General features: G+C 37.3%; 1 protein-coding gene across 1 annotated transcript; it reads right to left on the reverse strand.

Moving 5' to 3' along the window:
* Positions 1-1,993: 1,993 nt before the first annotated feature.
* Positions 1,994-15,071, reverse strand: LOC137953932 (uncharacterized). The gene is made up of 3 exons (XM_068801493.1): positions 14,635-15,071; positions 11,666-11,854; positions 1,994-2,417 (listed from the first exon to the last, which is right to left on the reverse strand). Exons 1-3 carry the CDS (start codon positions 14,881-14,883, stop codon positions 2,334-2,336), a joined length of 522 nt encoding a protein of 173 aa, XP_068657594.1. The 5' UTR covers positions 14,884-15,071; the 3' UTR covers positions 1,994-2,333.
* Positions 15,072-15,157: the final 86 nt, after the last annotated feature.

A 15,157-nucleotide genomic window follows, 5' to 3' on the forward strand; every position in this document is an offset into this window, starting at 1 on the left:
TGTTGAATTTAGGACCCCTTTACTGAAATCTCGAGCAAGGTGAGAGAGGGAGGAAGAAAAATAAAGAGAGAGAGCTCTCGGGTAGAGAGGACAAAGAGGGAAAAAAATAAAAAGAGTTTAGGCTAGAGAGGAAGTCTTCACGAGAGAGAAGTAGAGAACTACTTCACTTTCTTATTATCAATTTGAGTACAAATACCTCTATTTATAGTAGAGGAAAGTAGCAGAGTCCAAGTACAATTAAACTACCATTCTCCTAATTACATCCAAACTATAACTCTTAAAGATAAGTCTATCATAATAAAATAACTCAACATAATTAGAAGGCTAACATAACTCAAACTAAAACTATTTTATGAGGATATGATCATATGATAAAAATGTCAACTCGTTGTTATCATTATGGGTCCCACTTGATCTTCAAATCTTCCAACTCATTCCAGCTCGTGGTTCACATCTTCTAACTCATGCCAGCTCGTGTGATGACTCATCATGTCATCTCATGTTCTCATGGTGGGTCCCACCAACTCGTGCAACCATGGTGGGTCCCACATTGTAACAGTTGTAAAGGGAGCGCTCCTTTAATTCGGTTTGATTTCTTTTTCCTCTGAATAAATTCTCATTTCACTCAAAAAGAAGGGGGGGGGGGGGGGCGGAAAGCGTTTTCCAAAATTGTATAATTAACTCAACTTTGAACCTTAGGGATTGTGTGTATTTTGATTTTCCAAAGTTACGTTTTGTCATCGTAAAAAAGGGGGAGATTGTTGACCATAGGTTAACTCTCTTCTTGTTTTTTTATGATAAAAAAAAACTTAATAGAACTGACAATTTGCAAACTAAGTATTTCATATACTTTACCTTTAAGATATATGCATTTCAAGGTCTAAAGCTTCAAAATGAATAAAGCATAATCAAAACCTCAAGCATCATGGCAAGTCTACTCTTGAAGAAGCATCCTTGAAGAATAAGACAATGTGAAGGCTAAAGTTTAGGATTCATTTATGCATATCGAAACTCAGTCCATGTAAAAGAAAGATCTCCAAACTCCTTTGATTTGAGGTACAATGTTAAACATGGAGTTTTAGCACAAACATCGTATCCATACATGTTTCAAAACATCATATTGTGTTTGTTATTTGATTTTTATTATAACTGTGCCCAGACTTACACCATATAATTCCGCAGGAGACTCCATCATCTGATCTCGTTTTTTTCTCTCTACCCAACTAATCATCTTGTATTGTCATCAGGATCTTCAACAGCTAGTGAGAGATCATATCGACAATTAAACGGCTGCCCCAAAACAATTGCATTCTTCAGTTGTTTTAGCTTCAGAGAAACTACAAAACCTTGGTGTTGGTTTTTTTTTTCTCTTTCTTGTTGATTCACCATTTTCTACCTGTTTCTGTTTTTTTTTTCTCTGAAATCCATTTTTGCATTAAATACCTGCGTGAGTAGCTATCTCGTGACTATCCGTAGAAGTTTTTCACTCTTCTTTATCCATGCTTGGTCCTAGCAGCTCTCTGCAACAATTCTTGGAGCACTTACGCATGCTGTAAAGAAGAGAGAGCTGCAAAGAAGAGGGGGAGGAAAGAGAAGTAAAAGGCTTGAGCCGGTGACAAGATTATGTGTCCTTTTCTTTAATCAATATGTTATGTCTAGCATATCCTTTTCTGATCTTTAAAAAGCCATTGCAGGGCAAGCAGTATCTGTGCCATTTTTCCACCAACTATTTTTTGTATTTAAAGAGTTAAAAGGTTTAGATAATCTGGATTTGACAGGAACACTGAGCGGTTAAAGGCCGGTGTAATTTTTGGACCTGTAGTTTCACTCTTTTCCCAAAACAGATGGCTATTGAATTATTGGTTTCCATGTACTAGCTCTTCCCAATCCATGAATTGGAAGCATTACAATCAACAATTGACATCGTTTTACAGGCATGAAATCTTGATCTACTGTAAGGCATAAAATTGTTAAACGAGATGTGAGTCTTGTTTCAGATTTCAATAAACCAGTCTACTGGGGCTGATTTAACCCTTTCACAGCTGTATTAAACCAAACAGTCAAAGTTACAAGAAAGAGAGGATCGCAATATCATGTGTATGTAGATGGTTGTCTTATACCGGAGGCCATGGAAATGGTAAAACTCTTTTGAAGGGAGTAGAAATTCCATGATTACTTCCCTCTGGGAATTTCTATTTGGATTATGGAGGTGATAAAAGCTGTGAAAACAGATTTCTTATCGTTTCTACAAAGAAATTGTCTATAATTACAGAAGAAATTAACCTGTAATACCAATTGGAGTCACACCAAAACTGTGCCTAAAGCTTCCTCGCTCACTTTGGATTGTGCTTTGCAGTATCTTCAACTCTTGACAGTGCATCTGTGAGGACATCAATGGTCCAATCCTTCACATCCTCCTGTAGGTCATTAGGCATAGCATCTTAAGTATCAACCTTACAAAAGTAATGCCACACGCACTTCTCAGAAACATGCATGGTATTAAAACCATGGCATTACAGAAATCTGAGATTATTTCTGCAATCAAATTATGTCTTAAATGCCATACAACGAACAGTCTTTAGTATTCCAGCTTTCAAAGTAAAAGCATAACAAAAATCAAATCCTCTGGAAGGAAGTTTGCAGGAAATAATGTGCAAAGTGTTTATAATCGAGACAAATGTCCTTAGCCTTAAGAACCCAAATGGAGAGCAAATGATCAAGTTGAAAAGAAAATGTGGAAAATAAAATCCCAACAAAACTAAGCCACCGGTCTTTCCTGATTTTCTCTCTTCTCTTCACCTCTCACTCTCTTAAGCTTCTCTCTCCATGGATTTTTTTTTCCTGGATTATCTAGGTTGCCAACTTTCTGTTCTGATTAGTTTTAGCCCAGGTGCATTACCAAATTACTTTTCCATTATGCTGTATGTTTATCATTAATGTCTACTTGCATCTAGCAAAGTTGTAATTTTTTAATCATTTCTTCTGGTATGACCATCCACCCAACCTGAACTCAAGAAAACATAATGTTCTTTACCTGTATTGAATTTGTTTACCTTGCCTATCAAATGAAACAAACAGTTATTTGAATTTGTTTTTCCATTAAGTTCATTGAGGTTTTATGGTGGAAAGATTTCTTCTCTTTTTTTTGAGTTTGTAGATTGTCACCTTTATTGAATTTATTCACTAACAAAAATCAAGGATACGAGAACTCACGGTGTGAAATGTCAGGTTTAGAAGAAGAATGGATTTATAGAAGGGTGTCAACTCCATAAATGATTTTCAAATAGGGGATGGACTAGATTCATTTGTTGAAACCATTATACACCTATTCCAGAGAACAAGCTCTGTTCTGCAATGTATTTTGTTCACCGCCTGTAAACTGAGCTATCTGAAGAAGACCCAAAATCAGACTCGAAGGATAGCTCAAATAGCAGTCATCACATTAAGCATGATATATTTTTTTATTCACATTAGGCATGATATAACTAAGCTGAAACAGTCACCGGCACTTGTGATGATGGAAAATCCATGCTTTCCATTTGATAAAATCTAATGAGATGCCAAAAAAGTCACAGAAAAAAAAAAAGGAAAAGCATGTGGCATAACGGAAAAATAATTCAGCAATGCACCATGGCCAAAACTAATCAAGAGAAAAAGATGTCAAACTGGACAAATCTGGGAAAAATCCAGGGGAGAAAGAAGTTTAAGGTAGTGAGAGAAAATAGGCTTAGAGTAGAGAGAAGGGAGAATAGGTCTAGAATAGGATAGAGAGGAAGACAGGCCTTGTAGTTTCATTGGAATTTAACTTTCCATTTCATTTTTTAACTTGACAGAGGCAACGTTGGCTATCCATTTAGGATCTTAAGGATAAGAAAAGGTGTCCTGACAGTAGACACCTTACACCTTATTTCCTGCAAGGTTTCTTGCAGAGGATCCAGTCTTTCCATAACCAATCATTTTTTAGAGCAATCTGTTGAAAAACAAGTACAAGGGCATTTTGATCATTTCATTTTATCCTCACTCTTATATCTTGATGTAATCTTGTTCTTTATGTTGAATTATGTCTATGGTCCAATTTTCATATATAAGAATTCACTTTAGGTTGGCAATCGAGCATGACCCCCAACGAAGCATTTTCTTTGAAGTTTTCTCCTCCATTCTCATTTTCTCTCCCATTCTCTCTCCTTCTCTCTATCCTTACTTTTTTGGTGGTATTAGAGCAGTAGATCACATCTGGGAAGGCTTTTTGTCAATCTTTTTGATCCATGAAGCGGACGTTTACATAAAAGAAGGATCTTCTTAGATTTTCCAGCTACTAGTTGGTAAAAATCCATTTTTTTCTTCTTTTTTCTCTGCCATAACCCTAGGGTTTGTGGTTCTGCTGTTCTAAAACAGATCTTAATGTTTTAAACTGCCCAAAAAGTGTTTTTTATGTTGTTCTTGGGATGTGCACCAACTCCCTGTCTGCCCGTGCTAATGTCATCCTCAGTTCATGTTGATGTCAGCCCTATTTGATGACAACTAGGGGTTATTTGATCTGAAAATTGAAGTTTATACTGTAATTCTGGTCTTTTGAGCTGTGCACATTACAGTAATTGCCTACAGAAGTTTTTGGAATGTTTATTTGATCTGATTAGTGCTTATATATACACATTATGGCTGATTCTGGTGAAGTATATACTCCATCTAAAGAAACTTTCAGTTACGATGGGAAAGATATTATTACTATCTCATCTAAAAAATTGAATGGTGACAATTATCTCAATTGGGCCAAATATGTTCAGATGTATTTAAAAAGCAAGAAATTGAAATTTATTAGGAATGATCCTCCAATCCCTCTAGATGATGATTGAGAAGCAGAAGACAGCCAAGTTATGACTTAGTTTGTCAACAGCATAGACTCTTCTCTTCGGAACCAGCTTATGAATTTTGAGATAGCCAAAGTTATGTGGTTATCTCTAGAAGCTTTATATGCTCAAGAAAGCAATGTTTCCAGGGTGTATGAGTTATAAATTAACTTCTTTGGCTTGAAAAGAGACAACAGGACAGTGACAAAATACTACAGTTCGTTATGGGTATTTGGCAAGAAATTAATGTCCATCATCCATTTACTACATATGAATGAGAGCTGAAAAGATAATCGTGCCCAAAGTAGGGAAAGATGCAAAAGTGGGTGAAGCCACCGCTCTAAATACATCAATTGCTGCATCCAGTTCCACTAATTCGTCCAAGGAACGCACAAGGACTGGCAAAGGCAAAGGTAGACATAGTTCAAGCTGAGGACAAGGCCAAGGCTGAGGGGATGGCAAATCTAAGAGAAAGTGTGTTCATTACGGACGCACTAATCATTATTCGGACAGATGTTGGATAAATTTTGACAAGCCTGTATGGGCTAACTCTACTATACATAGTGGTAGGGGTGGCATTGAACCGAGCCAGTTCGCGAATAACTCGAATTCAAATTGGATCCGGCTTGATTCGAAAACATTTCAAATCGAGTTCGAGCAGTTGTGCATGCTCGTTTGAGTAACCGAGCCGAACTAGAGTGAGCCACAGTTCAGTTCGCGAACTCGCGAGCCAACTCGATCGCTTAATAAAACCTCTTTCATCTTTCACATTTCGGCCCTCGGCAGCTACGGGAGAGGGAAGCTTCGTTTTGACTTTTCATTTCGATTTTGAAGTATTTTGAAAGTCTCTTCTGATCGTAACTCTTCCTTCCCTTTAAAAAATTGTGCCTCGCTCCTCCAATCTCCACAATCACCAATGGCGCAAGACGACCACATTTTCCGCAGACATTACCTGGCCATGCCGGTGCCAAACCTCACCGTGCAGGAATTAGTCGTCCAAGATGCTGACTGGTACGCCGACAAGGTTGCCATAATTGAAGTATTTCATTTTTCCTTTTCCTTTTGTAATCTTCATATATAAAACTCTAAATACTCCCCCTAAATTCATTTATAAGGAGGTATTTAGCAGACCTCGGCTTGAATTTACTTGAGTAAGGACTCGAGTTGCATTCTATGCTCCTTCAATTCGGGGAGCTTCTCTGCAAACACTCTCAGCTCGTTGATGTTTTAAGTTGGGTCTTCCCGAGAGGTTTATCTCCAGCGATGATCCGAGTGAGGGTTTCACTCGTTCCACAGAAAGCTTTCTCTTACCTGCATCGACACTTGGGTGATGCTTGATCGTTGTCTCATGGATTGCGTTATGCAATCCATGTTGTCGATTCGCTTGAGTAGAGCGAACAAAAGGGGTTTAAGCAGTCGTGATTGTCACCAACAATTCCGTCTACGGCAAGGTCTGCTTCTTCAATTTTGAAAACAACAAAAGGAGTAGATTTTTACATTTTTTTTTAGCTCCTTAAGGTTCAATTTTGTAAAAAAATTGGTTTTTTTCTTGTATTCTCTGTTTCGGTTTTGTTTCCAATGCTTGTTAAAATGGGTAAAATGTCTCTTTTCCTACTTTTTGGACTTTATATTGACATCTATGATGGTTTTATTTTTTTCTCTGAACCCATCTATGAGGGTGCAATTATTCTAATCTATGACTATAGTTTAACTAGCCAATGGCATATTAAATCTATCTTAAACCTCCCTATTTCTTTTTTATCATTTATCTCTAACATCAATTAATTTTTATTATCAAAGTTTCTTCTAAATGCATAAATAGCCTTGAATTTGATCATAAGTAGGACACTGAAATCCCATTTATTTATAATTCAGTATCAGTTAATGGCCTAAATTGATGATCCAAATGCTGATCTATAAGATGCATGCAAACCCTCACCAGAAAATATAATGGTAGCCTAACTCACTAAAAAAAATTCAATTACTTATTTTTTGTTAGCAAGCAAGATGAGTTGTCTAGAGATTACTTTGCAGATGTCAAAAAACAAGTTTAATCCCCACCTGAATTGAAATGTTCCAGCCAGTAAATTATCTGGTAGTAGCATGTAATCTAGCTTTTCGATGTTTAATCATAGCTTGAGAAGAAGATTGTGGAGATAATGCGCCCAGTTACTTGATTTTTCATCTTTTTCTAATCTCGGTAATTGTAAATTTATACTGAATTTATAGTTTTTATTTGGGTGATTGTAAATTTATATTTAGTATTTCATTAAAAAATTTGTTTTGATTATTGAATATATTTCATGCATAATATTAAGCAGTGTTTATGAACAATTTTATGCAGGGTTTATGTATAGAGGTCATGCCCAATTTTATATACAATTTATGCATAATTTTATATACAATTTATTTAACATATATTTTATGCAAAGTTTTAAACGTAGGTTGGAGCTTGAACTCAGCTCGAGCTCAAGCTCAAACTCGGTTAAAATTATGGGGTCGAGCTCGATTATAATTTTAGGCTCGAGGTTGGGCTCAGCTCGAGCTCGTGTTCGAAATATTTAAATCAAGCCCAGCTCAAATATAGGCAGGTTTGAGTTTGGCTCGACTCGATGCCACCCCTACATGATGGTACTGCACCAGTACCTGATATTACAGCACCTGTCCCACATGGTGCCATAGATGAATTGCAGCAATTAATTCAGCAGTAGCAATAGATTAATCAGTGTATGGCACAACTTTTCATTACTTCCCCCTCTGCATCCTTGCTCATACTTCTCCTCTCATAGATATGTATGTGTTTTTACTGTGTGTCATTCTCCATCTTGGGTACTTGATTCTGGAGCTACTAAATGCACGTCAACTATGTCTTCCTTATTTTCGGACTTAAAAGAGTCCCTCCTTATTAAATATGTCAATCTTGTCGATGGGTTAGTTTCACTAGTACAAGGAGTGGGAAATGTTGTTCCTACTTCTTTTTCTATCTCCTCAGTCTTTATTGTTTGTTCCCAAATTTCCTTTAAATTTATTGTTCGCTAGTCAAGATGCTAAGTTTGTGAACTTTCAATCCTACTCATTATTTTTTTCCAAGATCCCATTACAAAGAAGACAATTGATTCTGCTCGTGAGAGAGGGAGATTGTATTATTTGGACAGCCACTAGGTCATCCATCACCTACAAAGCTGATTCTAGTAGTTCTAGAATTACCTTCCAGCATTACTTTCTATTGCAAGTCATGTCAATTGAACAAGTATCACCAGAGTTCTTTTCAAGTTTCATCTCATCAGATAAGTAAATTATTTGAGCTTATTCACTCAGATGTCTGGGATCCTTATCCTGTGACTAGTCAGTTCGGTCATAGGCATTTTATTACATTCATTGATGATTTTAGTAGATGTACTTGGATTTATCTCCTTCGAGAAAAATCCAAAGGTTTTTTATGTATTTCAACTTTTTATAATGAAATAAAGAATCAGTTTGCAACCTCAGCCTATATATTGCATACAGACAATGGTCTTGAATTTATAAATCGGAAGTTTAACTCATTTTGTCAATCTCAAGGGATTATTCATTAGACATGTTGCATGTTCACTCAACAGCAAAATTTTGAACATAAAAATCATCACTTACTTGAGGTGGCTCGAACTATGCTGATTCATATGAATGTCCCTACATCATATTAGGGTGAGATTGTACTAACTGAATTTTTTGGCTAAACAGAATGTCGTCTTCAGTTCTTAATGGTAAAATTCCTATTCATATTGTATTGCCCATTGCACCCCTTTTTCTTGTACCACCGTGTGTATTTGGTTGCTTCTGTTTTGCTCATACTTTTGAACCATCCAGGGATAAATTGTCTCCTCGTGCTATCAAATGTATCTTTTTGGGATATTCTTAGACACAGAAAGGATACAAATGCTTTTGTCCATCTATGAGAAAAAACATTTGTATATGTAGATGTTACATTTTTTTTAGGATGCCCCATTCTTTGAATCTTCTAGATCAGAGTTAGTTCCTCTTATTCCCTCAGCTCCCCATCCTATCATTCATGTTCCAGTTGATGACTGTATTAAGACTACACATGATGTTCCTACTAAGAAACCATTGCAGGTATATCGAGCAAACAGACACCATCTCATCTTGTTCCAGAGCTCTCTCTCACACCAAACCATGACTCTGCATCGTCTCCTGATCCTAAGGTAAGTAACTTGCACCTTCCTATTGCTCTTCGGAAGGGTGTCAAGAGAGGTACTTGTCATCCTCTATCTCACTTTGTCTCTTTTGATTCCTTATCTGACAGTTATCATAAGTTTACCTTGTCCGTCCCCACTTGTAATATTCCTTCTTTAGCATAGGATGCTCTTTTGTCTCCTCATTGGAAGAAAGTCATGGATGTTGAGATGGAAGCTCTAGTTAACAGAGGTACTTGGGAGTTATGTGACTTACCTCCAAGGGTTGTAGTGGTAGGTTGTCGGTGGGTGTATACAATAAAATACAATGCATATGGGTTCGTTGAAAGATTTTAGGCTCGTCTTGTTGCTAAAGAATACACCCAAACTTTTGGAGTGAATGTATTTGAGACTTTCTCTCTGGTTGCCCGCTAGTCCTCTATTAGAATATTGGTCTTTGTTACAGTGAATCAAAGCTGGTCTCTGTTTTAGCTAGATATTAAAAATATTTTCTTGTATGGTGACCTTGAAGAAGAGGTGTACATGGAACATCCTTTGGGGTATGTTGCTTAGGGGGAGATGAATAAGGTATGTAGACCCAAGAAATCTCTTCACGGCTTAAAATGCAGTCAAGTGGTTATGTCCATGGGATTTCTTAGAAGTAATTGTGATCATTCGTCATTTATTATGAAGAGATCATCTGGGATTATTATCTTATTGGTGTATGTAGATGATATCATCCCATCAAGGAGTGACAGCTCAAACATCAAAGAAGTCAAATCACACTTAGCGACTCACTTTCAGACTAAAGATTTAGGTCAACTAAAATATATTTTGGGTATCAAAGTTGCAAGAAACAAGGAGGGAACTGCTTTAACTCAAAGGAAGTATGTAACTGACATGATCTTCATGATAATCAAAGTCCAGAAATTTAAAAATGAAAAAATGTATCGTGTATTAGTGGGCAAGCTCATATATGCTACAGTTACTATACTAGATATCTTGTTTGCAATCGATGTAGTGAGTCAGTTCATGGAGCTTCCATATAAGATCGACCTAGAGACTGCACAGAGAATCTTAAGATATCTTAAAGGATCACCAGGGAAAGGTTTTCTCTTTAGACCCAATAATCACTTGAGGATTAAGGCTTTTTCTTATGCTGATAATGCAGGCTCTAAGCTTGACAGAAAATAAACTACTGGGTACAGTGTTTTTTTGGGAGGAAATTTAATTAGGTGGAAGAGTAAAAAACAAAATATTGTTGCTCGATCTAGTACAGAAGCTGAATACAACGATGACCCACACTGTAAGTGAGTTAATGTGGGTGAAATTTGTTGCCCAGGAGTTAGGCTTCTATCAGAAGAATCCTATGACTATATATTGTGATAACCAGACAACAATCATCATTGCTAGCAATCCGGTGTTTCATGAGAGAAAGAAGCACATAGAGGTAGATTGTCATTTCATTCGGGATGCAGTGATGAAGGAGGTGACAACCCCATATGTTTGGTCTGATGATTAACTTGGTGATGTCTTCATTAAAGCACTTGGGAAGCGTGAATTTCTGAATTTCAGTGACAAACTGGGTGACTTTGACATATATGCTCCAACTTAAGTGGGAGTATTGAAAAACAAGACAAGAGCATTTTGGTCATTTTATTTTATCCCCACTCTTATTTCATGATGTAATCTTGTTCCTTATGTTGAATTATGTCTATAATCCAATTTTCATGTACGACATGTAGAATGGGAGATATAAGAAGATTAGGGTTTCACTTAAGTGAGGGGCATATTTGTAATTTTGATCAAACCTCTTACATAAATAGGTTGGGGGTCATGAACAACCCCCAACGCAGCTCTTTCTTCGGAGCTTTCTTCTCCACTCTCTCTTTCTCTCTCATTCTCTCTCCTTACTTTTTTTCACAATCAACCATACCATTCAACAAAAGATACTCCTAGACAGCTCCATTGGTTTCTTTATGTTATCTTTATTTTTTTGAAAAAGTGATGATTTTATTGCAAGCAAATAGAGAATAGAACAACCACGGCCTCCCCTTAGAACAAGAGATTGCATGGAGATTCCTAATTTAGCACAAGAGTCAGCAACAAAGTTTGTTGATCATCGAACATGATGTTTTATAGAAATAGTATTATTATTTATAGAGATAATTGCTTCCGCCTTTGCTCCCTTATGTGAGAGTTCAAGATCAGTTCTTTGATTCTCTTCTTTAATGAAATGTCTTTGTCACAGCTTCAAAGATTCTGTCTACAGAAATACTGGTATCAGTTTTGCAGCATTAGGTCTTTGTGATGTCAAACCTGATTGTATACAAATATATCTTTTATTTTTGCCAACCAACTCTAAATTGAATCCTTGTTCCATACTTTTTTAGATAACCAGGTTACAGTTAGAGTCACTTAGGGAATATCTCCTTCAACGAGAATACAGCATTAGATGTCAGATTTCATTCTTTTATTAAATGTTTGAATTCTTTTTTTTCCAACCATTTCACATGAAAAGTAGGAAAAGAAAAGGGTACTTTACAAGCAGAATTGTAAAACTTAAATAGAAAACATTACATTCTGTCTACAAAGAGGAGGAACCAAAAACATGGCAAGCTATATAGAGGAGAGTATCTTGAATCTTACCATACGCCATGGTTCATCAGTCCTTAGCCTGGCATTGGGACGAGCAAACTTGGACTCAAACGGAGTTCTTGGTCTTACTTCTTGAATTGCGTCCCATTCTTCTCGACTAAGCATCCTAACAGTTCCCTGCTCAGGAGGAGCTTTCTGTATTCTTCGCTCAATCCTTTCTTGTTCTTTGGATTCATCAACCTGTAACCCAAACCATTAGGAGAAGTACATCAAGAACAGGAAACTGCCAACTTATACTGGTCATTTCTTTCTTTATGAACTGGTATGTTTAGTATAAAACAAAGGCAGATGAAAATGAGCATAAAAAAGAAGGATAATGAAAATGACGACCACAAGATATCCTTAGTAATTACTTATCAGAGAAAGGGCATTGAGAACAAAAAAAATGAGTAAAGCGACAGACAAGGCATGAGACAATTGGAATATGCACAATGAACCCAATGAGACAACTGGTATCCACCTTTCACAGGGAAATGACCCATCAAAGTTGTCAATAGATTTGGAATTCTTTAACAAATGGAAGAAGACTGATATGAATGAAACTTTCTGTCTATTCACTCATGAACAATGCAAATTTCAAATGGATTTGAATAGTCCAACATGATATTGTTAGACCAAGACCTCTTCTACTATTCGACCGCTTCTTCCTCCAACTACCAATCCTCCTTCTATCTCTCAAAGTAGATATTTCTAACCATATCTCTAACCAATAGGATTCATCTACTCCTATATTAATGTAACTCAAATGACATGAAAAACATTATAAAAGAGGAATACAATGCCCAAAGAGACCCCCTCTCACATCGAAGCCTCATCGGCTAACCCTTCTCCACCAGCGGCTCCATTGATTTCCCCTATATCGATCCCTTCTCATGGTTCCCGCAACCATCACATGGCCACTAGGAACATGGATGGCAGCCTAAGGCCTGGATTTTCCTCTCCACCAAGTACCCTAATCCTTGTTGTCTTCTCTCTTCCACCCAACAAATTTCGACTGAACTTACATGCTTTACCAAGCCAACAAAGATCTGAACCAGTGTTCAACCATGACTGTGAGGAATTCAGCCCTTTGTTGAAAAATCAAACACGTTCACTTATTCCTCCCAATCCTAAAATGAACGTTGTTGGATATAAATGGGTTTATAAACTAAAACAACAATCTAATGGCACTCTTAAGCACTATAAAGCCCGCTTTGTCGCCCAATGGTATATACAACAGCTCAGTCAAGCTTATGGAGACACTTCCAACCCTGTTGTTTGTCCTCGTATTATCTGCCTTTTTCTCTCTATGGCTATATCAAATAAATTGTATCCTTGTCAACTTGAAGTTAAAAATGCATTCTTGCATGAGGACTTAGCTAAAACTATTTATACGCATCAACCATAAGGGTTTATCGATTCTCATTATCCAACTTATGCACTCTCCTCGAGTACCTCACCTTCTGGGTGCCAAAAGAATACGTCAATATGTGAAACATACTCTTTCATATGGGTTGTACATCTCTCCATGCACAAACTTTATGATAGAAACCCAAAATTACCTCCAAGGAAACAAGAGAAAAAGAAAACTAAAAAGAGCAGCCACCACAAAATAGAAAGTGCCACCTCCAAGAAACAAGGGGCATGGGGCCTAAGGGCAAAGGGAGAAATGCCCAAGGGGGATGGGGCTTGAGGGTAAAAAGGGAAAATGCCCCGTCTTCTTGATAAGATAAGATCCTACTATATTAGATTTATCTTTAATTGATGTAATCTTTTCAGCTAGATTGATGTAATCCTTTCAATTTCCTAAAATTCCTCCTTAGTTATGTAATCTTAGTTGATTAAGGAGTTTCCCAAATAATGCTATAAATAGAGATGTTGGCTAAAGGTCAGAGATCAATTAAGATTTTTTCAAATCTGTCTTTCTCCTCTCAAATTCGTGTCTAGCACCTCTTCCCTCTTTTCTCCTCTTTTCTCCTCTTTTCTTCTCTCTTTTCCTTCTAGATCTCTCTCTATCTCTCCCTCTTCTTCCACTTTGCATCTCTCCTCTTTCCTTCTCTCTTATTCTAACCCTCTTAATCTCCCTCTTTAAACTCTTCCTTACAATTATATGAAAAGATAAGAACCTTTCAAAAGTGGGTTCTTATCACTTTACTCTAACAGGTTACAGTGATACTCATTGAGCTGGCTATTCCGACACTAGGCGTTCTACTTCTGGATTTGTAATTTACCTTGGGAATAATCTTATTCCTGGAGCTCTTGTCAGTAATCTACCATCTCTAAGTCTAATCCTGAAGCTGAATGATGCGCCCTTGCTAATCTAAGCTCTGAGCACATCTGGCTTCTTCACTTACTCAAATTCTTGCAGATTCCTTTATGTGTGGCTCCATCCATATATTGTGACAATGTCAGCACCATCTACATGGCTTCCAATTCTGGTCATTCACAATAGTAGCAAGCATATAGAATTTGACATCCACTTTGTTCGTGAAAAAATTGGTGTTTTCAAACGTCATTGCATTCCCTTCAATGATCAGGCTGCCGACATTTTTAGAAAGCCCCTCTGCAAGCCACGTTATGAACTTCTTCAGGACAAGCTGCAAGTGTTTTCCCCCACTTGAGCTTGCAAGGGGGTGTTAGGCCAAGACCTCTTCTATTGCTCGAGCTCTTCTTCATCCACCTATCGATCCTCCTTCTATCTCTCATTGTAGTTATCTCTGACCATATCTCTAACCAATAGGAGTTATCTACTCCTATAATCATGTAATTCAAATGTCATGAAAAACATTATAAAAGAGGAATAAAATGCCCAAGGAGATACACGTACAAATTCTACAATTACAGACGCAAGTCCAAATATCCAATTTGAGAATAGACATGCCATTAACTTTTAAGATTTTACCTAAAGCCTAAAAATGTGAAGAAATTTTGAACCGAAACGGGTTTTTAGATCCTTGGCGAAGAAAGTTAATTTTCCATACCGTCATGAGGACCTTGGCGAAGAGTGCAACGGCAACAGCCGTGAGGATCATGGGCATCGTGGCCGTGTCAAGATAAGACTTGGACTCCGGCACATCCACCATGAATTGATCCCGCTTTGGATCTCTCCTCTTCCTCCTGGCCTTTTGCAACTCCGCGATTTTGCTTCTTAGAGCGTTGCTCGGCCTAGAAGGAGACCATGTGTGCATCAGTCTTCCACTCCCGAACTTTGAGCGGATGGCTCCAAGCATCTCCAACCCTCTCACTATTGGAGTCCCAAGCAAACGCAAGGGACGTACTATCAAAATCAAACTTAGTCTGTGGAAAATAAATATCGAGAGGTCGAAGAGAGAAAGAGAAACCGGCTTGCAGAACCAGGTAAACTAGAGTTGAAGTTGAAGTTAGACGTCGCAATGATTTTATTTAAACTTCAACTCTTCCTCTTCCTTGGTGTGGTGTGTGGACGAGTTCTACGTCCAAAATGAAAAATATAAACAAGAACGAGTAACTTTTAATTAATATATT

This window comes from Aristolochia californica, unplaced genomic scaffold, assembly GCF_029961685.1.
Source record: "Aristolochia californica isolate CCGP_79_NKW_82.1479 unplaced genomic scaffold, dmAriCali1.0.hap1 SCAF_16, whole genome shotgun sequence".
Classification (NCBI taxonomy): Eukaryota; Viridiplantae; Streptophyta; class Magnoliopsida; order Piperales; family Aristolochiaceae; genus Aristolochia; species Aristolochia californica.